Source organism: Enhydra lutris, unplaced genomic scaffold, assembly GCF_002288905.1.
Source record: "Enhydra lutris kenyoni isolate GAN:26980312 unplaced genomic scaffold, ASM228890v2 scaffoldscaffold42, whole genome shotgun sequence".
NCBI classification, from domain to species: Eukaryota; Metazoa; Chordata; class Mammalia; order Carnivora; family Mustelidae; genus Enhydra; species Enhydra lutris.
This window is the reverse complement of record NW_019154126.1, coordinates 9,682,471-9,705,155: the sequence shown is the minus strand read 5'-3', so window position 1 is coordinate 9,705,155 and position 22,685 is coordinate 9,682,471. Positions and strand designations below refer to the sequence as shown.

Genomic DNA, 22,685 nt, shown 5'->3' with positions numbered 1-22,685 from the left:
GAATGAGTGAGTTCCTATGTTTCGAACCACATTTACACAGTAAGGTACGGCGAAGACTGCATGCATGGAAAAAAGTCACTGTCAGCTCCGCAAAGATGACAAATCTTGGGCCTGGCACTTACGTGTGAGCCAGGCAAAAATTCTTTTTTTTTCGTTTCCCCGGGCCAATTTTAGTGTTTGTTAGCACTTCTATACTGGAGATTCATGGCAAGATGGAACCTATGTGATTTCCAAATACTGGAAAATGTAATAAACATACATTTCTAAATACTAATAGAAAAAAACAAACTACATATACAGAAATGATGTATTTAGAAAGTCATTTACAAAGATGATTTTCTGCTACAAGGATGACCTCAATAAAGTCTTAAGTAGCCCTGTTCAATAGTAAACTGCTTTTTCTTCTGTTACTGGTTCAGGAACAATGATATCAAGCAATTAGAGTCTTTAGTGAAAGCAACAGGACAGCGTGTCTGTGAGGCGGACATTCAGGAAGGAAGAACAAGCTCGCTGACATCTTTCTAGACCAAAACACACCTCTTCAGCAATATTCTCCTGAGTATTTATTCCGCAAAATCACTAAAATCAACATCTTTTGCCCAGCAGACACCCTTAAATATTTTTGTCTGAGACCCCTTTACTTTTTTAAGATTTTATTTATTTATTTGAGAGAGAGACAGAGAGCATTGAGAAGGGGTAGGGTCAGAGGGAGAAGCAGAGGGAGAAGGGGTAGGGTCAGAGGGAGAAGCAGAGGGAGAAGGGGTAGGGTCAGAGGGAGAAGCAGCTCCCTGCCAAGCAGGGAGCCTGAGGCGGGACTCATCCTGGGACTCCAGGATCATGACCTGAGCCAAAGGCAGTCGCTTAACCAACTGAGCCGCCCAGGCAGCCCCCCACCCGCCCCTTTACCCTCTTCAACACGGAGTAGGCCCAGCGAGTTCTGCATGTGTGGGTTATATCCACCTGCCCCTATCATGCTAGAAATTAAAACTGAGAAAACTTTAAACCAAAAAAGCGCACAAGCACACATTCCGTAATACCTCTGGTAGATGCCACAGTACATTTGTAGGGTAATTAAGTGAAAAATGCATTTTCTGTCTCACTGTTATTATAAAAATAGTGTTGATGTCACAGATCCCCACCCCCTGGATTGGGCTAAACTCATGGACGGCTCAGGGGTCCCAGGACCAACTCTGAGAACTGCTGTGTCAGGTCTCCAAAGGTCAGAATGACGGGTAGTTGGAAGTGGGAGACAGAAAACTCCATGAAACATTATGTTTGGGCGAACAGGGAGAGAGAAAGTATATGCACTGGGCAATTTATAAGCCCTTGAAGTGCTTTTTTACAGAAGCTTTTTTTTTTAAAAGGAGAACATCAGACTATATCAGCTATAGAGAAAAAAAAAAAAGCCAAAATCCCAGAAAACAGGAGAAGAATATTTACTTTTGCCAACTCACAATGGCCATGTCTCTCAGGACCTAAATGTGCTTCTTTTTAATATCGTGAAGTCACACACTCTCCAAAAAAAAAAATCTACAGAAGCATGAAATACATTTGAAAATATAAAATAAACCCTTCATTTACAGCTGTGGTCTTCAGAAAGAGGTGGGGAGAATGTTAAGCCTAAATTAAAAAAAAAAAAATGTTGGGGTGCCTGGGTGGCTCAGTGGGTTAAGCCTCTGCCTTCGGCTCAGGTCATTGTCTCAGGGGTCCTGGGATCGAGCCCCTCATTGGGCTCTCTGCTCAGCAGGGAGCCTGTTTCCTCCTCTCTCTGCCTGCTTCTCTGCCTACTTGTGATCTCTGTCTGTTAAATAAATAAATAAAATCTTTAAAAAAAAAATGCTAAGTTTTGGCATAACCCAAAAAAGAAAGGTGGTTTCCAGAGAATTCCAAAAAAACAAAAAGACATTTCAGGTGACTGGGAAAGCCTCGTATTTCACACGCAAACTCTATTATCTCAGGCAGACTCACTTTCCCAGGGTCCAACTAGCAGGCGTGACTTGTTGGGACTCTCTGTACATTGAAATATGTGTTAAATCTGCTTATCAGTGCATACGGGAAAAAAGGCTCAGAGGTCTATTAAAAAACAGAAGCCGCGTTGTTCTCTGTCAAACTATGTGGTGTAAATTGTCTCAGAGCCAAGATTCCAGAGCAGAGATGTAAGCAGTGATTATGGGGATTTGATTTAAAAAGCAGCAGCAGGACGCTAATCACTAAAAAAGCATCTACTGCAACTCACTGTAGGAAGAACTCCATGTGTCTTAGCATGTCTTTACTAGCATGTCCTTCTTGCCACACCACAGAAGGACACCAGGCAATTAATGTGACTCTGGCTGTTTGCCTGCTTTAAATTCCTTCAACTTTAAGACCACTGACCAAAAAAAAAAAAAAAAAAAAAAAAAAAAAAAATTCCAACTTTGTTTGAAAATGCTCAGAAGTGGGGCGCCTGGGTGGCTCAATTGGTTAAGGATCTGCTTTCGGCTCAGGTCATGATCCCAGGGTTCTGGGATCGAGTCCCATATCAGGCTCCCTGCTAAGTGGGAGAGTGGGAACCTGCTTATAATAAATAAATAATTTATTTATTATAAATAAATAAATAAATAAATAAATAAATAAAATCTTTGGAAGGAAGGAAGGAAATGCTCAGAAGTGGGGCACCTGGGGGGCTCACTCAGTTAAGTGTCTACCTTCAGCTCTGGTCATGATCCCAGGGTCCTAGGATAGAGCCCCATGTAGGACTCTCTGCTCAGCCTGGAGTCTGCTTCTCCATCTGCCTTTGCCCTCCCCTCCCTGTTCATACTCTCTCTCTCTCAAATAAATAAATAAAATCTCAAAAAAAAAAAAAAAGAAAGAAAGAAAATGCTCAACAGCAAACGAAAAACAAACCGATGCTCACAAGGTAAGGAAAGGCATTACTCTTGGGAAGACCTTAGCATTGCAGATAGCAGAGGCTGGCGGCGTGGGCGCTGGGTGGTTCTCTCCTAACTAGAAGATGACTGATTCTGTGCAGACCAATTTCACAGGTCTCTTCCGTGAAATGGGGAGAATGCCTTGCCCTCCTAGGACTGTCCTGAATAATAGCTGAGACTACGGATGTCCACTGTCTAGCACAACGGTGGCCATAATGATGTTAACTCTTTATATTCCTAAGTCCACAAACAAGACCTAAAGCAGGCACTAGTGGTAAGCAGAAAGAGTAACGGTGGATCAGAAGATGAGACTGATCCAGAGAGCAAAAGCTGTATGCAAGAAGGCTCTTCTTCCTTACTCTGAAGGATACAAAAATGTTCTTAAATCACACAACTGGGCCCCTGTGTGGGGAAGCTGTTGTCCAGTTTTGTTTTGTTTTTCTTTTAACGATCTTATTTTTAAGTAATCTCTACACCCATCACGGGGCTTGAACTCACAGCCCTGAGATCAAAAGTTTCAAGCTCTACTGATTGAGCCGGCCAGGCGCCCCTGCACTGTCCAGCTTCTAACTCAAAGGGCACACTCCCAGGTGGCTCAGTGGGAGCCTTCCGATTTCCTAATATCTGTACTCTTAACTCTTCTACCCTCTTTTCTGCATTATTTCACTCTTCATTTTTCTCTCCTTCCCCAGGACTTAAATGCAGGGAAGGAGACTGAAACATGCCAATGAGCACTATTTTGGACCCTGACAATCATGCTTTCTCGTGTTCACCTCCGCATGGCGAGACACCTGGTGGGACCAGGCCACGCTGCCCCTGGAGGTGTGCGAGAGGTGATGGCAGGAGCAAAGGGATCTAACAGGTGAAACCTGATGTCTGGGGCATGCATCCCAAGTCCCCCACTTATTAGTGACAGGCCTGTGCCTAAGTGTGAAACTGCATAAGCCCCAATCTCTTCATCTGCAAAATGCAGACAGGACACTCCAGCTTCGAAAGGCTCTTGTAGTAAGAATAACGTGAATACATACACACACATGAGAGTACTTTGTAAACTTCACTGTACTGGGTCGGGGCTGGGGGTGTGTGGGGGGGACTCCCAATGCCAGATCCGTGATTTATTACCAACTTGTTAATGCTGTTACCTGGTTGATTGATTTTTGTGTAAAAACATAAAGGATGAGGAACAAAAGTCAAGAAAACTCTCAGCAGCTCAGTCTGATCACCCCGAATAAACCAATGACGAGTATTAAAACTCCTCCTTTATCTCATTTTAGGCAGCCTACATGGAAGTGGGAGCTTTCCTTACACACAAGCTGGACGGCTTCAGGCTCAAGAAACTGAACCGGGGAGACCATAGGAGAACAGTGTTAGCCCCTAGTGAAAAAAGTCGGCACACCTGAAGTTTTTAATTTCCACTCCTGGATGGCAAAGTCTTTATAACTGCTGGCAAGGAGGCTGCTGAGAACAGAAAGGCCTGCAGGGGGCGTGTTTCACTGTAGCTGTGTCCTGTGCCTCTATATGACTCTCTCCCCCTTGGGTCACTCTGGTCAGAATAATCCTGGCCAGTCAGTATGCAATGTCACGTTGCTAGTGTGACTGTTCTGAATGTCTTCTATGTCCACATCTCCACACGCCTACCTTCCCTTCTGTCACTCCAGCATGAGGGGCTGGCTCCCCCTCCCCAGGTCCTGTGGACCCGCCTCTGTCATGTTGCCTGGATTTTTTATTTTCCTTTCTTCTGGTCTAGGTTTCCCCTCCCTCCTTGGCCTCAGAGGCAGTGGGTTCATTAGTCTGAGCCCCACCGTCTGCCAGGACAGTAAGACTGAAGGGAAGAAGAGGCCTTCTGCCAGGTTACAAAGCTCCAGAATGATGATCCTGATATCTCCCACATCTGGTTTCCTCACCTCCCCTTTTCTCCTCATGGAAATTCTGCCTAAGGTCAGAATCAGTTGTTTCCTGTCCGTCGTTAGAAAAAAAATACATCAGTTCACGTAGCTATTCACATGAACTCGGTAAACACACTACTGGCCGAAAGACAAAAAGAAGAGGAGTCCACTACACGGAGAAAGGCCACTGCAGGGAAGGAATCCCCGTGTTCGAGATGAACATGGTGACATTCCACGGGAATCCCTCAAATCAAGTTAAAGTAGTCACGAAACTACCTTCTAACCAACCCAAGAGAAGAACAGTTCTGGCAAAATCAAAACTTCGAACGGAAGATCCCATCTGTGGCAGACAAATTCTAAGATGGCCCCCCGGTGATGCCCCCTCCTGGTGCTTATACCCTTGTACTCCTCCTGAGTGTGGGTGGAAGCCAGGACTTGCTTCTAACCAGTGACATATAGAGCAACAGTGACTGGATGTCACTTGCAAGCACTGATTACATGAGGTTCTAACTTCTACCTTGCTAGCTGACTATCTCTGTAGACTCACTTCCTCACTGGGTCTGATGAAGCAAGCCGCCATGTTGTCACAGCTGCTACCCTATGGGGACTCTGATTTGGCGAAGAACTGACAGAGGCCTCAGGCCAACAGCCAGCAAGGAAAGCTCTCAGTCCAAATGCCAGCAAAAATTCAGGCCTGCTAACACCCCTGTGAGTTGGAGGTGAACCCACCCCCAGTCAAGTGTTCAGATGAGACCCAGCCCCAGGGGATACCTTGATGGCAACTTCATAAGAGACCCTGGGGCAGAGGCCCCAGGAAAGCTGGGCTTTGATTCCTGACCCACAGAACCTAGGAGATAATAAATGTGTGTTTTAAACTGCTAAATTTGTGGTAATCTATCACAACAGTGACAGATAACTAACATACCATCCAAGCCTTAAATGAAGGCAACACTGGTAAGCACATGTAACTTTTCCTCTATTAAGAGATAACTTAGCATGTTGGGAACTCGCTAGCTTAAGAAGATTTTTTTTTTTTTTGAGGGGGCACCTGGGTGGCTCATTTGGTTAAGCATTTACCTTCGACTTCGGTCACAATCTCAAGGGCCTGGGATGGAGTCCCAGGTCAGGCTCCCTGCTCAGTGGGGAGTCTGCTTTGCACTCTCTCTGTTCTCCCCTCCACTCATGCTTTCTCTCCCAATCTCTCTAATAAATAAATAAAATCTTAAAAAATATATATGTATATATATTTTATATATAATATGGTTATTTATAAAACATTTTTATTATATGTATTTTATTTTATTTATTTGTTAACATTTTATTTATTTTATTATTTTATTTATATTTATAGAATTTTATTTTATTTATATTATTTTATTATTTATTTATTGTTTTATTTTACATTATTTTATTTTATTTATATTATTTATAGAATATATATTTTATATATGTGTGTATATTTTAAAATTTTATTTGTTTATTCAAGAGAGGGTGTGGTGGGGGGCAGAGGGAGAATCTTTCAAGCAGACTCCCCAATGAGCACAAAGCAAACTCAGGGCTTGATTCCACCACCCTGAGATCACAACCTGAGCCGAAACCAAGAGTCAGACGCTTAACTAACTGAGCCATCCCAGGTGCCTCTAAAAAGACGATAATTTAGTGAGACATTATTTCCTTTCCTTGGTCTCTCCACTAAACCTTATTCCTTAGTTCCTTTTTGGTAAAACAGCATCAGAAGCCTCAAGTTTTCTTACTTCTTATGTAATAAATGTTATATATTCGAAATTTCAAAACTTACATGTCTTGAGTTCAATCCCATCCAACCACAAACTGAAGACTTAAAAAGCCTTAAAAAAAAAAAAAAGACAAAACAAAAAACTGGTGTTTTCAGCACGCCTCTTTTTCCTAGCCCAGAGTTCCAAAAAGCTACACATTCACATTCTCAAACACATGAGCTAGTTTTTTAAGACTCTTGCAAATAACTCTTTTTACAATAAAAGCTTCAGTTAAGGTCACAGCTTCCAAAAATTGCAGAACATTCTTACTTACATCTGGAAGTCTGTAGAGCTTCATTGTTCTCTGTAAAGTCATATTTCTACTCAAGTGAGAAAACTTCACTTCTACCAGTTTTCTGGGGTTTAGTGATCGATGCCAGTATCTGGAATACAATAAGGGTTTCAAAATCTGATTGGTTTCTAACCCTACCAGTTGCTTACTCTTTGTCTCAGCTCAGCTGTTGCAGAAGCATTTAACAAACACTCAAACACTCATGATGTCCCCAGCACAGCGCTGGATGCCGGCCCTCCTCTTGTATAATTATTTTATCAGCTGTTTTTTAAAATCTAAAATACGTCCCTGCTTTCCTAGTTATGTTCCTTTGTAGTCTGTGACCTTTCATCTCTTTCAGTAAAGAGCAATCATAAAATTGCAAAATAAAGTTTAAAAAAAATGCCTAGTCTGCAAGTATTTAATGACCAGTGCTGATTCTACAGAAAGCAGACCAAAAAGTTTAAAAACATGAAAACATCCTCCCTAAATTAGAAGCTGTCACTTTTATATAATCCACACCAAGGCAAACAACTTTTTAAGAAACGACCTTGAATTTCTTTAGCGATTCCAGTTTAGGTACTAGATGATTTGTATTAAAACAAACCTGCGAGAAGTCTTATATGTTCAGGTTATTTATGAATAATTTAATGGGAGATAGTCGTTACAGTTTTACCTTTTGTACTATGTTTAGCAAAAGTTTCATCTTATCTGAGTCAAAAATAGTCGAGAGATAAAGCCTCAAGGCTTTACCGACAGGTTAGTCCAGAGACTAATCTGATAAAACATTTTCTCCCTGGATTAACCTTTGAAAGTTTGATAAGAACAGATGAAGTCATAAAAACAGAGTTTAAGCCTTTTCTTATTCTCAGCAAACAAGTTTGTTTGGGCTTCTCAGCTGGTGTTTATCAAGCATTCACAACAGTTCCCTGACACATCCAGGGCACAGCTTGGTATAAACCTGAGTGCTTGGAAGGAAAGAAAATGCTAGCAGGCTGGATGTTTCAAGATCACAATGCCCCGGGTTTCCCCAAGGGAGAGGCAGCGCTGGTCTTTCCAACGGAAGGTACAAGGAAATACAGGACCAGCATCATTAGCCAGAAAATGTTAAAAAGTAGAGATCCTCCCCCCCTTTTATAATCACGAAGTTATATGGCAAACTGGAAAGAACACTGGTCATAGTGTTTCTTGGGTCTGGTTTCCCCTGTGCTACCCAACCAACTACATAATACCAGGTAAGACCCAATCCACAAATTACATGTGAGAATAAAAACTGGTAGCAACACAGCAGGGGGGCAAGGCTCGAGTTGCTGTTTACCTGCAGGTGGCCACCGGCTTAGGAAGAACCACTCCAGCTGTATAGACGGCCTGAAAAATCCCTTCCAGGTTCACTCTTCTGGTTATTTCTCGAATTAACACTGGGGCTACCCGTTTTGATCTCAATTTCTTATGAACACAAAGAAAGTTGATTTCTACCATCTTCTTCACACTAAGAGAAAGATGTCAAAAACTTGAGGGGATGTACGACAAAAACATTTTTTAAAAAATAAGACAACACCCATGACATTTAAAATAAGAAACTGAAAGATCCCCCCTCAACACAATATTTAAGAAAAATAGCCCATCATTTAGGCAATTCACAAGTTCAGATAAATACACTAGTCCCCAGATCCCTTGCTGAAATGATTATAACTCTAGGCCATGGAGACCCAAACCCCCTTGTCCTCAATAAATTTAAGACTTTTTGTTTTTAAGTTTTCACTTTGGAAAATAGGTAAGATGTGCCTCAAAGTTTCTACATCTGTTTTTTGGTTTTTGTTTTCTGTAATGTACACAATTAGGACACTAACTGGGTCACCCAGCTGCACAATCTGGTAAGATGTTGCTTTGGAGGATAACGCAATTCCTAGGATCCGGAGAGGTGCCCTGATCAGAAGAGAGCTGGTGTTTTTCCGAGCTCCAGTAAACCTTGCAGAGTTCAAAGCCCATTCCCTGCTCTGGTTCTAGATATGCAGGCATTCCATGTGGCACAGAGACTCCTTGACATCAAATGCTTTTTAGCAGCAAAGAAACTAACCCCATACACTGAAAGGTAAACAGCCCTACTATGCATTAGATCTCTGACTTTCTGGGCCAGAGACCCAGAGCAAAAATGCAACATTAGTTATCCTATGGATAAAAAGATTTCTTATAAAATCTCTCTCCTGGGGCGCGTGGGTGGCTCAGTGGGGTTAGCCTCTCTGCCTTTGGCTCAGGTCATGATCTCAGGGTCCTGGAATGGAGCCCTGCATCGGGCTCTCTGCTCAGCAGGGAGCCTGCTTCCCCCCCTCCTCTCTCTGCCTACTTGTGATCTCTCTCTCTCTCTGTCAAATAAATAAACAAAATCTTTAAAAAAAAAAAAAAAAAAAAACCTATTGTAACGGCAATTCGTGGAAAAGAAACCGACACGGACAAGCTTTAATAGGTACCTGTCATAAATCCGAATGTTTGCTGGAATGGCACTTATGAACCCTACTAGTTTTTTGTTCGAAGACACTCGGACCCCACAGTGCCACTGCAGAAGCCAGCCCGGGGGACGCAGGGCCCTGAAGTCAAAGCAGACGAGGAAAACTGGCACCGGTTAGTGTCCAGGAAACCAGGGAGAGACCGAGGCACGCCGCCCCGACTGCCCGCGCCCGGGGCGCCCCCTGGCGGCCGGCCTGACTCACCACAGCAGGAACTCGGGCGAGTAGTCAAACCGGAACACGCTCTCCTCATCTTCCACGTAATTCTCATTTAACAGTGTGTACAGCTCCTTGAGCTACAAGAGCAAGTGAGTGACCTGTCTATGGTGCTCGCAACCCCCGCCCCCCGAAGCAATGTGTGCGAGGGCAGCTGCTGCGCTCAAGAGCGTCACTCACCACGTCGGCGTTACCCAAGTCCAGCGTGTCCCACATAAAACCCTGCGGCAGGGAGTAGGGCTCCTGACGCACGTTGTCTTTGTCTGCTTCAATCGCCCCGTGAGAGGTTATGACTTCATCTGGGGAGTCGCAGAGGAGAAAAGAGACAGACAAAAAGAGAATATTCAATGACGAAGTATTCTGATGGTCCACATGGTCCGTCCCAGAAAACGAAATCATTTCTAGGGGACTTGGGTTTCATTTCATCAACGAAAATATGCTATTATTTCAGCTACTTCCTGAGTGAGACAGGGTAGCTAGGTAGTGGGGAAGGCTATCTCACCAATTAAACAAAAGGAGCAATCGTTTCTCATGCAATGACGAGGTGTGTATTATGACATGACTATGACTTCTCAGCCTCAACCCCCAGATGACAGATCTGCCGCAGTGGACAGCTTAGGTCCAATGACAGCCTGGAAACGCTCTCTTCCTACTCTGCATTTCAAAACCCTGGGGTGGGTTGGGGGTAGGGCTACAGTGACCTCTGACCCTTCCCAGCAACACCTACAACTAATTTTGGGACTGCTGACAGTGCAGCTGAAGTCATCCACATCTCCAGTGACCTCCACAAAGGTGCCCTTTTCCTCCCCCACAGCTTCCCACTGTGACTGGCATAGAACCCAGGCCCTTGTCTGTGGCTGATCCCACCTGGCCGCCCACCTGGCCTTGCTCTCCAGCTTCATCCATGCTGATCCCCCCAAGGCCAGCTCCAGCTTGTGGCGTCTGGGGTTTCCCTCTGCTCTCACAGCCCTTCCCCTGCTCTCCGTGCTTGAGTGTTTGCAGATATAAGCTTACACATCACTTTCACACAGCATCTTTCCCTGATTAAACCTTTTCCCTACCTGGAGGCTGCCCTGCCCTCCCTCCATCCCCACCTGGCCGCCATTTTTATCCTACTTTCCCATCACGGTTTCCCCGGCATGTTCCCCAGTGCCTGGCACTGAACAACAGACACTCAACACTGATCTGCTAACCAGTACTCAGCCATAAAAATGAAGGCGATCTTGCCATTCAATGTTGACCCTGAAGACATTATGTGAAGTGAATTAGGTCAGAGAGAGAAAGACAAATACTGTATGATTTCACTTATACATAGAATCTAAAAAAAAAAACCCCAAAATTCTGAATTCCTAGACACAGAGAACAGTCTAGTGGTTGGCAAAGGTGGGGGTGGGGGAGGGTGTGAAATGGGTGAAGGGGCTCAAAGGACACAAACTTCTAGTTATAAAGCAAGTAAGTCCTGAGGACATAATACAAGCATGGTGGTCACATTTAATAATACCATATTGCATATCTGAAAAGTTGCTAAGACAGTAGATCTTAAAAGTCCTTATTACAAGAAACAGAATCTATAAGTCGGTGTGGTGAGGGATGGTAACTAGACCTGCGTGGAGGGGTCATCTCACAATGTCTATAAACATGTTTGACACCTAAAACTAATGAAGTGCTCTATGTCACTGATACCTCAAAGAAGAAATACATAAACAACCAGGAAAAAAAACAAAACAAAAAGAAACAGTTATCTGCTAAATAAATGACCCTCAGGTACAGGTTTTGGCCTCACCTTTTTACAGGTGGAAGCCACAGGGGCTCTACCAGCTCCAAGGGGTCTTGCTTCTGATTCTTTCTAGCCCCTGACTTTGTCGGTCAATACTGCTGCACCAGCTCACCCCCCGTATAATACCTTAGGCTTCGTCAAGTCAGCCAGAGTGGCCAGATTCTCAGCTGCTCCCAGAGTCCCTTCAGGATGTCTGTCTAGAGCTTGGCTCCCCACCGGACACTGGGGACAACCTCAGGCCGTCTTGCCCCCCCCACCCCTCCCCCGCTAACCTTGCTGGTGCCTTAACTCAGGTGCAAATGGGCATCCAAGGAAGTGGGGGGAAACCTGCAGGGATTTAGGGGACAGGCCAAAATGTGGTGCACCCCAGCTATCTTCCCAAAGATGTATTCTGATGTTAGGAGGCAGCCTGCCTGTCCCCGGGGCCAGGAACTTGCCAAGGAGCATTCGGCTAAACCCAATATATCCAGATCAATAGACCCATATCCCTTTCGCTAATGGTCACTCAATTCAATGGCATTTAAAATCCTATAAATTCTTTCTAGAGAGCCTTCCTCCAGGACCAAACACATGTATTTCTAGAGCCTGAAGGAAAAGACAAGGGAGGAGAATCGCTCTCCTCGATCTTTCACACTCCCGAGCCCGTGCATTTTCCAGATGCGTGGAGCAGACATGGCTGGGAGAAGAGTGGGAACTTCAGAAAGGTTGCAAATCAGTATTTGAGGGCACAGACAAGGATTGTCCCTGGATTTATATGCGATAAAATGGATTACTTGTACATAACTGGACTATTAAGAGATCTGGATGACAATCATTTCTCTTTCACGGATTCTGGAACCTGAACACTCAAGAAAGAAGAACAGAGAAATAATTATAATCTATTTTCAAAGGAGGACAATAGAAAACAGCAGGTTTAGCTTTTAATGCCGTCATAAACATTTTTAGTGCATTTATATCGCCTTTTCTATTGTGAAAAGGGGAAAAGCTAAATGATGTTTATAGAAACTTAGGAGGCACAAGTCTGAGTAGAACATGAGGGCCCAGGCTCCGTGCCGAGGCGAGAGGCCAGCTGCCAAGATCCCCCACGCGCCTGCGGTGCCCCCAGAGTGCCCACGATGGCCCCGCAGCCCTTACTGCACTGTAGTGGTCTTGCCTGCTAGGATTTCACACCGGCGCTCAGGGAGCAGGATCCTAGCGTCAAGCAGCACGAAATTTTCCATTTCCATTTCTGTGTGTCTAGGAATTCAGAATTTTTTTTTCTTTTCTTTTTTTTTTTAGATTCTACATATAAGTGAAATCATACAGTATTTGTCTTTCTCTCTCTGACCTAATTCACTTCACATAATGCCTTCAGGGTCACCAATGAATGGCAAGATCTCCTTCTCTTTTATGGCTGAGTACTAGTTAGCAGATCAGTGTTGAGTGTCTGTTGTTCAGTGCCAGGCACTGGGGAACATGCCGGGGAAACCGTGATGGGAAAGTAGGATAAAAATGGCGGCCAGGTGGGAGAAGGGGTAGGGTCAGAGGGAGAAGCAGAGGGAGAAGGGGTAGGGTCAGAGGGAGAAGCAGAGGGAGAAGGGGTAGGGTCAGAGGGAGAAGCAGCTCCCTGCCAAGCAGGGAGCCTGAGGCGGGACTCATCCTGGGACTCCAGGATCATGACCTGAGCCAAAGGCAGTCGCTTAACCAACTGAGCCGCCCAGGCAGCCCCCCACCCGCCCCTTTACCCTCTTCAACACGGAGTAGGCCCAGCGAGTTCTGCATGTGTGGGTTATATCCACCTGCCCCTATCATGCTAGAAATTAAAACTGAGAAAACTTTAAACCAAAAAAGCGCACAAGCACACATTCCGTAATACCTCTGGTAGATGCCACAGTACATTTGTAGGGTAATTAAGTGAAAAATGCATTTTCTGTCTCACTGTTATTATAAAAATAGTGTTGATGTCACAGATCCCCACCCCCTGGATTGGGCTAAACTCATGGACGGCTCAGGGGTCCCAGGACCAACTCTGAGAACTGCTGTGTCAGGTCTCCAAAGGTCAGAATGACGGGTAGTTGGAAGTGGGAGACAGAAAACTCCATGAAACATTATGTTTGGGCGAACAGGGAGAGAGAAAGTATATGCACTGGGCAATTTATAAGCCCTTGAAGTGCTTTTTTACAGAAGCTTTTTTTTTAAAAGGAGAACATCAGACTATATCAGCTATAGAGAAAAAAAAAAAAGCCAAAATCCCAGAAAACAGGAGAAGAATATTTACTTTTGCCAACTCACAATGGCCATGTCTCTCAGGACCTAAATGTGCTTCTTTTTAATATCGTGAAGTCACACACTCTCCAAAAAAAAAAATCTACAGAAGCATGAAATACATTTGAAAATATAAAATAAACCCTTCATTTACAGCTGTGGTCTTCAGAAAGAGGTGGGGAGAATGTTAAGCCTAAATTAAAAAAAAAAAAATGTTGGGGTGCCTGGGTGGCTCAGTGGGTTAAGCCTCTGCCTTCGGCTCAGGTCATTGTCTCAGGGGTCCTGGGATCGAGCCCCTCATTGGGCTCTCTGCTCAGCAGGGAGCCTGTTTCCTCCTCTCTCTGCCTGCTTCTCTGCCTACTTGTGATCTCTGTCTGTTAAATAAATAAATAAAATCTTTAAAAAAAAAATGCTAAGTTTTGGCATAACCCAAAAAAGAAAGGTGGTTTCCAGAGAATTCCAAAAAAACAAAAAGACATTTCAGGTGACTGGGAAAGCCTCGTATTTCACACGCAAACTCTATTATCTCAGGCAGACTCACTTTCCCAGGGTCCAACTAGCAGGCGTGACTTGTTGGGACTCTCTGTACATTGAAATATGTGTTAAATCTGCTTATCAGTGCATACGGGAAAAAAGGCTCAGAGGTCTATTAAAAAACAGAAGCCGCGTTGTTCTCTGTCAAACTATGTGGTGTAAATTGTCTCAGAGCCAAGATTCCAGAGCAGAGATGTAAGCAGTGATTATGGGGATTTGATTTAAAAAGCAGCAGCAGGACGCTAATCACTAAAAAAGCATCTACTGCAACTCACTGTAGGAAGAACTCCATGTGTCTTAGCATGTCTTTACTAGCATGTCCTTCTTGCCACACCACAGAAGGACACCAGGCAATTAATGTGACTCTGGCTGTTTGCCTGCTTTAAATTCCTTCAACTTTAAGACCACTGACCAAAAAAAAAAAAAAAAAAAAAAAAAAAAAATTCCAACTTTGTTTGAAAATGCTCAGAAGTGGGGCGCCTGGGTGGCTCAATTGGTTAAGGATCTGCTTTCGGCTCAGGTCATGATCCCAGGGTTCTGGGATCGAGTCCCATATCAGGCTCCCTGCTAAGTGGGAGAGTGGGAACCTGCTTATAATAAATAAATAATTTATTTATTATAAATAAATAAATAAATAAATAAATAAATAAAATCTTTGGAAGGAAGGAAGGAAATGCTCAGAAGTGGGGCACCTGGGGGGCTCACTCAGTTAAGTGTCTACCTTCAGCTCTGGTCATGATCCCAGGGTCCTAGGATAGAGCCCCATGTAGGACTCTCTGCTCAGCCTGGAGTCTGCTTCTCCATCTGCCTTTGCCCTCCCCTCCCTGTTCATACTCTCTCTCTCTCAAATAAATAAATAAAATCTCAAAAAAAAAAAAAAAGAAAGAAAGAAAATGCTCAACAGCAAACGAAAAACAAACCGATGCTCACAAGGTAAGGAAAGGCATTACTCTTGGGAAGACCTTAGCATTGCAGATAGCAGAGGCTGGCGGCGTGGGCGCTGGGTGGTTCTCTCCTAACTAGAAGATGACTGATTCTGTGCAGACCAATTTCACAGGTCTCTTCCGTGAAATGGGGAGAATGCCTTGCCCTCCTAGGACTGTCCTGAATAATAGCTGAGACTACGGATGTCCACTGTCTAGCACAACGGTGGCCATAATGATGTTAACTCTTTATATTCCTAAGTCCACAAACAAGACCTAAAGCAGGCACTAGTGGTAAGCAGAAAGAGTAACGGTGGATCAGAAGATGAGACTGATCCAGAGAGCAAAAGCTGTATGCAAGAAGGCTCTTCTTCCTTACTCTGAAGGATACAAAAATGTTCTTAAATCACACAACTGGGCCCCTGTGTGGGGAAGCTGTTGTCCAGTTTTGTTTTGTTTTTCTTTTAACGATCTTATTTTTAAGTAATCTCTACACCCATCACGGGGCTTGAACTCACAGCCCTGAGATCAAAAGTTTCAAGCTCTACTGATTGAGCCGGCCAGGCGCCCCTGCACTGTCCAGCTTCTAACTCAAAGGGCACACTCCCAGGTGGCTCAGTGGGAGCCTTCCGATTTCCTAATATCTGTACTCTTAACTCTTCTACCCTCTTTTCTGCATTATTTCACTCTTCATTTTTCTCTCCTTCCCCAGGACTTAAATGCAGGGAAGGAGACTGAAACATGCCAATGAGCACTATTTTGGACCCTGACAATCATGCTTTCTCGTGTTCACCTCCGCATGGCGAGACACCTGGTGGGACCAGGCCACGCTGCCCCTGGAGGTGTGCGAGAGGTGATGGCAGGAGCAAAGGGATCTAACAGGTGAAACCTGATGTCTGGGGCATGCATCCCAAGTCCCCCACTTATTAGTGACAGGCCTGTGCCTAAGTGTGAAACTGCATAAGCCCCAATCTCTTCATCTGCAAAATGCAGACAGGACACTCCAGCTTCGAAAGGCTCTTGTAGTAAGAATAACGTGAATACATACACACACATGAGAGTACTTTGTAAACTTCACTGTACTGGGTCGGGGCTGGGGGTGTGTGGGGGGGACTCCCAATGCCAGATCCGTGATTTATTACCAACTTGTTAATGCTGTTACCTGGTTGATTGATTTTTGTGTAAAAACATAAAGGATGAGGAACAAAAGTCAAGAAAACTCTCAGCAGCTCAGTCTGATCACCCCGAATAAACCAATGACGAGTATTAAAACTCCTCCTTTATCTCATTTTAGGCAGCCTACATGGAAGTGGGAGCTTTCCTTACACACAAGCTGGACGGCTTCAGGCTCAAGAAACTGAACCGGGGAGACCATAGGAGAACAGTGTTAGCCCCTAGTGAAAAAAGTCGGCACACCTGAAGTTTTTAATTTCCACTCCTGGATGGCAAAGTCTTTATAACTGCTGGCAAGGAGGCTGCTGAGAACAGAAAGGCCTGCAGGGGGCGTGTTTCACTGTAGCTGTGTCCTGTGCCTCTATATGACTCTCTCCCCCTTGGGTCACTCTGGTCAGAATAATCCTGGCCAGTCAGTATGCAATGTCACGTTGCTAGTGTGACTGTTCTGAATGTCTTCTATGTCCACATCTCCACACGCCTACCTTCCCTTCTGTCACTCCAGCATGAGGGGCTGGCTCCCCCTCCCCAGGTCCTGTGGACCCGCCTCTGTCATGTTGCCTGGATTTTTTATTTTCCTTTCTTCTGGTCTAGGTTTCCCCTCCCTCCTTGGCCTCAGAGGCAGTGGGTTCATTAGTCTGAGCCCCACCGTCTGCCAGGACAGTAAGACTGAAGGGAAGAAGAGGCCTTCTGCCAGGTTACAAAGCTCCAGAATGATGATCCTGATATCTCCCACATCTGGTTTCCTCACCTCCCCTTTTCTCCTCATGGAAATTCTGCCTAAGGTCAGAATCAGTTGTTTCCTGTCCGTCGTTAGAAAAAAAATACATCAGTTCACGTAGCTATTCACATGAACTCGGTAAACACACTACTGGCCGAAAGACAAAAAGAAGAGGAGTCCACTACACGGAGAAAGGCCACTGCAGGGAAGGAATCCCCGTGTTCGAGATGAACATGGTGACATTCCACGGGAATCCCTCAAATCAAGTTAAAGTAGTCACGAAACTACCTTCTAACCAGCCCAAGAGAAGAACAGTTCTGGCAAAATCAAAACTTCGAACGGAAGATCCCATCTGTGGCAGACAAATTCTAAGATGGCCCCCCGGTGATGCCCCCTCCTGGTGCTTATACCCTTGTACTCCTCCTGAGTGTGGGTGGAAGCCAGGACTTGCTTCTAACCAGTGACATATAGAGCAACAGTGACTGGATGTCACTTGCAAGCACTGATTACGTGAGGTTCTAACTTCTACCTTGCTAGCTGACTATCTCTGTAGACTCACTTCCTCACTGGGTCTGATGAAGCAAGCCGCCATGTTGTCACAGCTGCTACCCTATGGGGACTCTGATTTGGCGAAGAACTGACAGAGGCCTCAGGCCAACAGCCAGCAAGGAATTAAAGCTCTCAGTCCAAATGCCAGCAAAAATTCAGGCCTGCTAACACCCCTGTGAGTTGGAGGTGAACCCACCCCCAGTCAAGTGTTCAGATGAGACCCAGCCCCAGGGGATACCTTGATGGCAACTTCATAAGAGACCCTGGGGCAGAGGCCCCAGGAAAGCTGGGCTTTGATTCCTGACCCACAGAACCTAGGAGATAATAAATGTGTGTTTTAAACTGCTAAATTTGTGGTAATCTATCACAACAGTGACAGATAACTAACATACCATCCAAGCCTTAAATGAAGGCAACACTGGTAAGCACATGTAACTTTTCCTCTATTAAGAGATAACTTAGCATGTTGGGAACTCGCTAGCTTAAGAAGATTTTTTTTTTTTTTTTTGAGGGGGCACCTGGGTGGCTCATTTGGTTAAGCATTTACCTTCGACTTCGGTCACAATCTCAAGGGCCTGGGATGGAGTCCCAGGTCAGGCTCCCTGCTCAGTGGGGAGTCTGCTTTGCACTCTCTCTGTTCTCCCCTCCACTCATGCTTTCTCTCCCAATCTCTCTAATAAATAAATAAAATCTTAAAAAATATATATGTATATATATTTTATATATAATATGGTTATTTATAAAACATTTTTATTATATGTATTTTATTTTATTTATTTGTTAACATTTTATTTATTTTATTATTTTATTTATATTTATAGAATTTTATTTTATTTATATTATTTTATTATTTATTTATTGTTTTATTTTACATTATTTTATTTTATTTATATTATTTATAGAATATATATTTTATATATGTGTGTATATTTTAAAATTTTATTTGTTTATTCAAGAGAGGGTGTGGTGGGGGGCAGAGGGAGAATCTTTCAAGCAGACTCCCCAATGAGCACAAAGCAAACTCAGGGCTTGATTCCACCACCCTGAGATCACAACCTGAGCCGAAACCAAGAGTCAGACGCTTAACTAAACTAACTGAGCCATCCCAGGTGCCTCTAAAAAGACGATAATTTAGTGAGACATTATTTCCTTTCCTTGGTCTCTCCACTAAACCTTATTCCTTAGTTCCTTTTTGGTAAAACAGCATCAGAAGCCTCAAGTTTTCTTACTTCTTATGTAATAAATGTTATATATTCGAAATTTCAAAACTTACATGTCTTGAGTTCAATCCCATCCAACCACAAACTGAAGACTTAAAAAGCCTTAAAAAAAAAAAAAAGACAAAACAAAAAACTGGTGTTTTCAGCACGCCTCTTTTTCCTAGCCCAGAGTTCCAAAAAGCTACACATTCACATTCTCAAACACATGAGCTAGTTTTTTAAGACTCTTGCAAATAACTCTTTTTACAATAAAAGCTTCAGTTAAGGTCACAGCTTCCAAAAATTGCAGAACATTCTTACTTACATCTGGAAGTCTGTAGAGCTTCATTGTTCTCTGTAAAGTCATATTTCTACTCAAGTGAGAAAACTTCACTTCTACCAGTTTTCTGGGGTTTAGTGATCGATGCCAGTATCTGGAATACAATAAGGGTTTCAAAATCTGATTGGTTTCTAACCCTACCAGTTGCTTACTCTTTGTCTCAGCTCAGCTGTTGCAGAAGCATTTAACAAACACTCAAACACTCATGATGTCCCCAGCACAGCGCTGGATGCCGGCCCTCCTCTTGTATAATTATTTTATCAGCTGTTTTTTAAAATCTAAAATACGTCCCTGCTTTCCTAGTTATGTTCCTTTGTAGTCTGTGACCTTTCATCTCTTTCAGTAAAGAGCAATCATAAAATTGCAAAATAAAGTTTAAAAAAAATGCCTAGTCTGCAAGTATTTAATGACCAGTGCTGATTCTACAGAAAGCAGACCAAAAAGTTTAAAAACATGAAAACATCCTCCCTAAATTAGAAGCTGTCACTTTTATATAATCCACACCAAGGCAAACAACTTTTTAAGAAACGACCTTGAATTTCTTTAGCGATTCCAGTTTAGGTACTAGATGATTTGTATTAAAACAAACCTGCGAGAAGTCTTATATGTTCAGGTTATTTATGAATAATTTAATGGGAGATAGTCGTTACAGTTTTACCTTTTGTACTATGTTTAGCAAAAGTTTCATCTTATCTGAGTCAAAAATAGTCGAGAGATAAAGCCTCAAGGCTTTACCGACAGGTTAGTCCAGAGACTAATCTGATAAAACATTTTCTCCCTGGATTAACCTTTGAAAGTTTGATAAGAACAGATGAAGTCATAAAAACAGAGTTTAAGCCTTTTCTTATTCTCAGCAAACAAGTTTGTTTGGGCTTCTCAGCTGGTGTTTATCAAGCATTCACAACAGTTCCCTGACACATCCAGGGCACAGCTTGGTATAAACCTGAGTGCTTGGAAGGAAAGAAAATGCTAGCAGGCTGGATGTTTCAAGATCACAATGCCCCGGGTTTCCCCAAGGGAGAGGCAGCGCTGGTCTTTCCAACGGAAGGTACAAGGAAATACAGGACCAGCATCATTAGCCAGAAAATGTTAAAAAGTAGAGATCCTCCCCCCCTTTTATAATCACGAAGTTATATGGCAAACTGGAAAGAACACTGGTCATAGTGTTTCTTGGGTCTGGTTTCCCCTGTGCTACCCAACCAACTACATAATACCAGGTAAGACCCAATCCACAAATTACATGTGAGAATAAAAACTGGTAGCAACACAGCAGGGGGGCAAGGCTCGAGTTGCTGTTTACCTGCAGGTGGCCACCGGCTTAGGAAGAACCACTCCAGCTGTATAGACGGCCTGAAAAATCCCTTCCAGGTTCACTCTTCTGGTTATTTCTCGAATTAACACTGGGGCTACCCGTTTTGATCTCAATTTCTTATGAACACAAAGAAAGTTGATTTCTACCATCTTCTTCACACTAAGAGAAAGATGTCAAAAACTTGAGGGGATGTACGACAAAAACATTTTTTAAAAAATAAGACAACACCCATGACATTTAAAATAAGAAACTGAAAGATCCCCCCTCAACACAATATTTAAGAAAAATAGCCCATCATTTAGGCAATTCACAAGTTCAGATAAATACACTAGTCCCCAGATCCCTTGCTGAAATGATTATAACTCTAGGCCATGGAGACCCAAACCCCCTTGTCCTCAATAAATTTAAGACTTTTTGTTTTTAAGTTTTCACTTTGGAAAATAGGTAAGATGTGCCTCAAAGTTTCTACATCTGTTTTTTGGTTTTTGTTTTCTGTAATGTACACAATTAGGACACTAACTGGGTCACCCAGCTGCACAATCTGGTAAGATGTTGCTTTGGAGGATAACGCAATTCCTAGGATCCGGAGAGGTGCCCTGATCAGAAGAGAGCTGGTGTTTTTCCGAGCTCCAGTAAACCTTGCAGAGTTCAAAGCCCATTCCCTGCTCTGGTTCTAGATATGCAGGCATTCCATGTGGCACAGAGACTCCTTGACATCAAATGCTTTTTAGCAGCAAAGAAACTAACCCCATACACTGAAAGGTAAACAGCCCTACTATGCATTAGATCTCTGACTTTCTGGGCCAGAGACCCAGAGCAAAAATGCAACATTAGTTATCCTATGGATAAAAAGATTTCTTATAAAATCTCTCTCCTGGGGCGCGTGGGTGGCTCAGTGGGGTTAGCCTCTCTGCCTTTGGCTCAGGTCATGATCTCAGGGTCCTGGAATGGAGCCCTGCATCGGGCTCTCTGCTCAGCAGGGAGCCTGCTTCCCCCCCTCCTCTCTCTGCCTACTTGTGATCTCTCTCTCTCTCTGTCAAATAAATAAACAAAATCTTTAAAAAAAAAAAAAAAAAAACCTATTGTAACGGCAATTCGTGGAAAAGAAACCGACACGGACAAGCTTTAATAGGTACCTGTCATAAATCCGAATGTTTGCTGGAATGGCACTTATGAACCCTACTAGTTTTTTGTTCGAAGACACTCGGACCCCACAGTGCCACTGCAGAAGCCAGCCCGGGGGACGCAGGGCCCTGAAGTCAAAGCAGACGAGGAAAACTGGCGCCGGTTAGTGTCCAGGAAACCAGGGAGAGACCGAGGCACGCCGCCCCGACTGCCCGCGCCCGGGGCGCCCCCTGGCGGCCGGCCTGACTCACCACAGCAGGAACTCGGGCGAGTAGTCAAACCGGAACACGCTCTCCTCATCTTCCACGTAATTCTCATTTAACAGTGTGTACAGCTCCTTGAGCTACAAGAGCAAGTGAGTGACCTGTCTATGGTGCTCGCAACCCCCGCCCCCCGAAGCAATGTGTGCGAGGGCAGCTGCTGCGCTCAAGAGCGTCACTCACCACGTCGGCGTTACCCAAGTCCAGCGTGTCCCACATAAAACCCTGCGGCAGGGAGTAGGGCTCCTGACGCACGTTGTCTTTGTCTGCTTCAATCGCCCCGTGAGAGGTTATGACTTCATCTGGGGAGTCGCAGAGGAGAAAAGAGACAGACAAAAAGAGAATATTCAATGACGAAGTATTCTGATGGTCCACATGGTCCGTCCCAGAAAACGAAATCATTTCTAGGGGACTTGGGTTTCATTTCATCAACGAAAATATGCTATTATTTCAGCTACTTCCTGAGTGAGACAGGGTAGCTAGGTAGTGGGGAAGGCTATCTCACCAATTAAACAAAAGGAGCAATCGTTTCTCATGCAATGACGAGGTGTGTATTATGACATGACTATGACTTCTCAGCCTCAACCCCCAGATGACAGATCTGCCGCAGTGGACAGCTTAGGTCCAATGACAGCCTGGAAACGCTCTCTTCCTACTCTGCATTTCAAAACCCTGGGGTGGGTTGGGGGTAGGGCTACAGTGACCTCTGACCCTTCCCAGCAACACCTACAACTAATTTTGGGACTGCTGACAGTGCAGCTGAAGTCATCCACATCTCCAGTGACCTCCACAAAGGTGCCCTTTTCCTCCCCCACAGCTTCCCACTGTGACTGGCATAGAACCCAGGCCCTTGTCTGTGGCTGATCCCACCTGGCCGCCCACCTGGCCTTGCTCTCCAGCTTCATCCATGCTGATCCCCCCAAGGCCAGCTCCAGCTTGTGGCGTCTGGGGTTTCCCTCTGCTCTCACAG

General features: G+C 44.1%; 1 protein-coding gene across 1 annotated transcript in view; it reads right to left on the bottom strand.

Moving 5' to 3' along the window:
- LOC111155544 (N-myristoyltransferase 2) overlaps positions 1-22,685 on the bottom strand; it is a 77,229-nt gene that overhangs the window by 14,339 nt on the left and 40,205 nt on the right. Inside the window, exons 4-8 of the mRNA XM_022515753.1 lie at positions 21,899-22,017; positions 21,707-21,798; positions 21,467-21,583; positions 20,319-20,489; positions 19,004-19,112 (exon numbers count right to left, since the gene is read on the bottom strand). Of these exons, the coding sequence (XP_022371461.1) occupies positions 19,004-19,112; positions 20,319-20,489; positions 21,467-21,583; positions 21,707-21,798; positions 21,899-22,017 (608 nt within the window). The remainder of the gene's footprint in view (positions 1-19,003; positions 19,113-20,318; positions 20,490-21,466; positions 21,584-21,706; positions 21,799-21,898; positions 22,018-22,685) is intronic.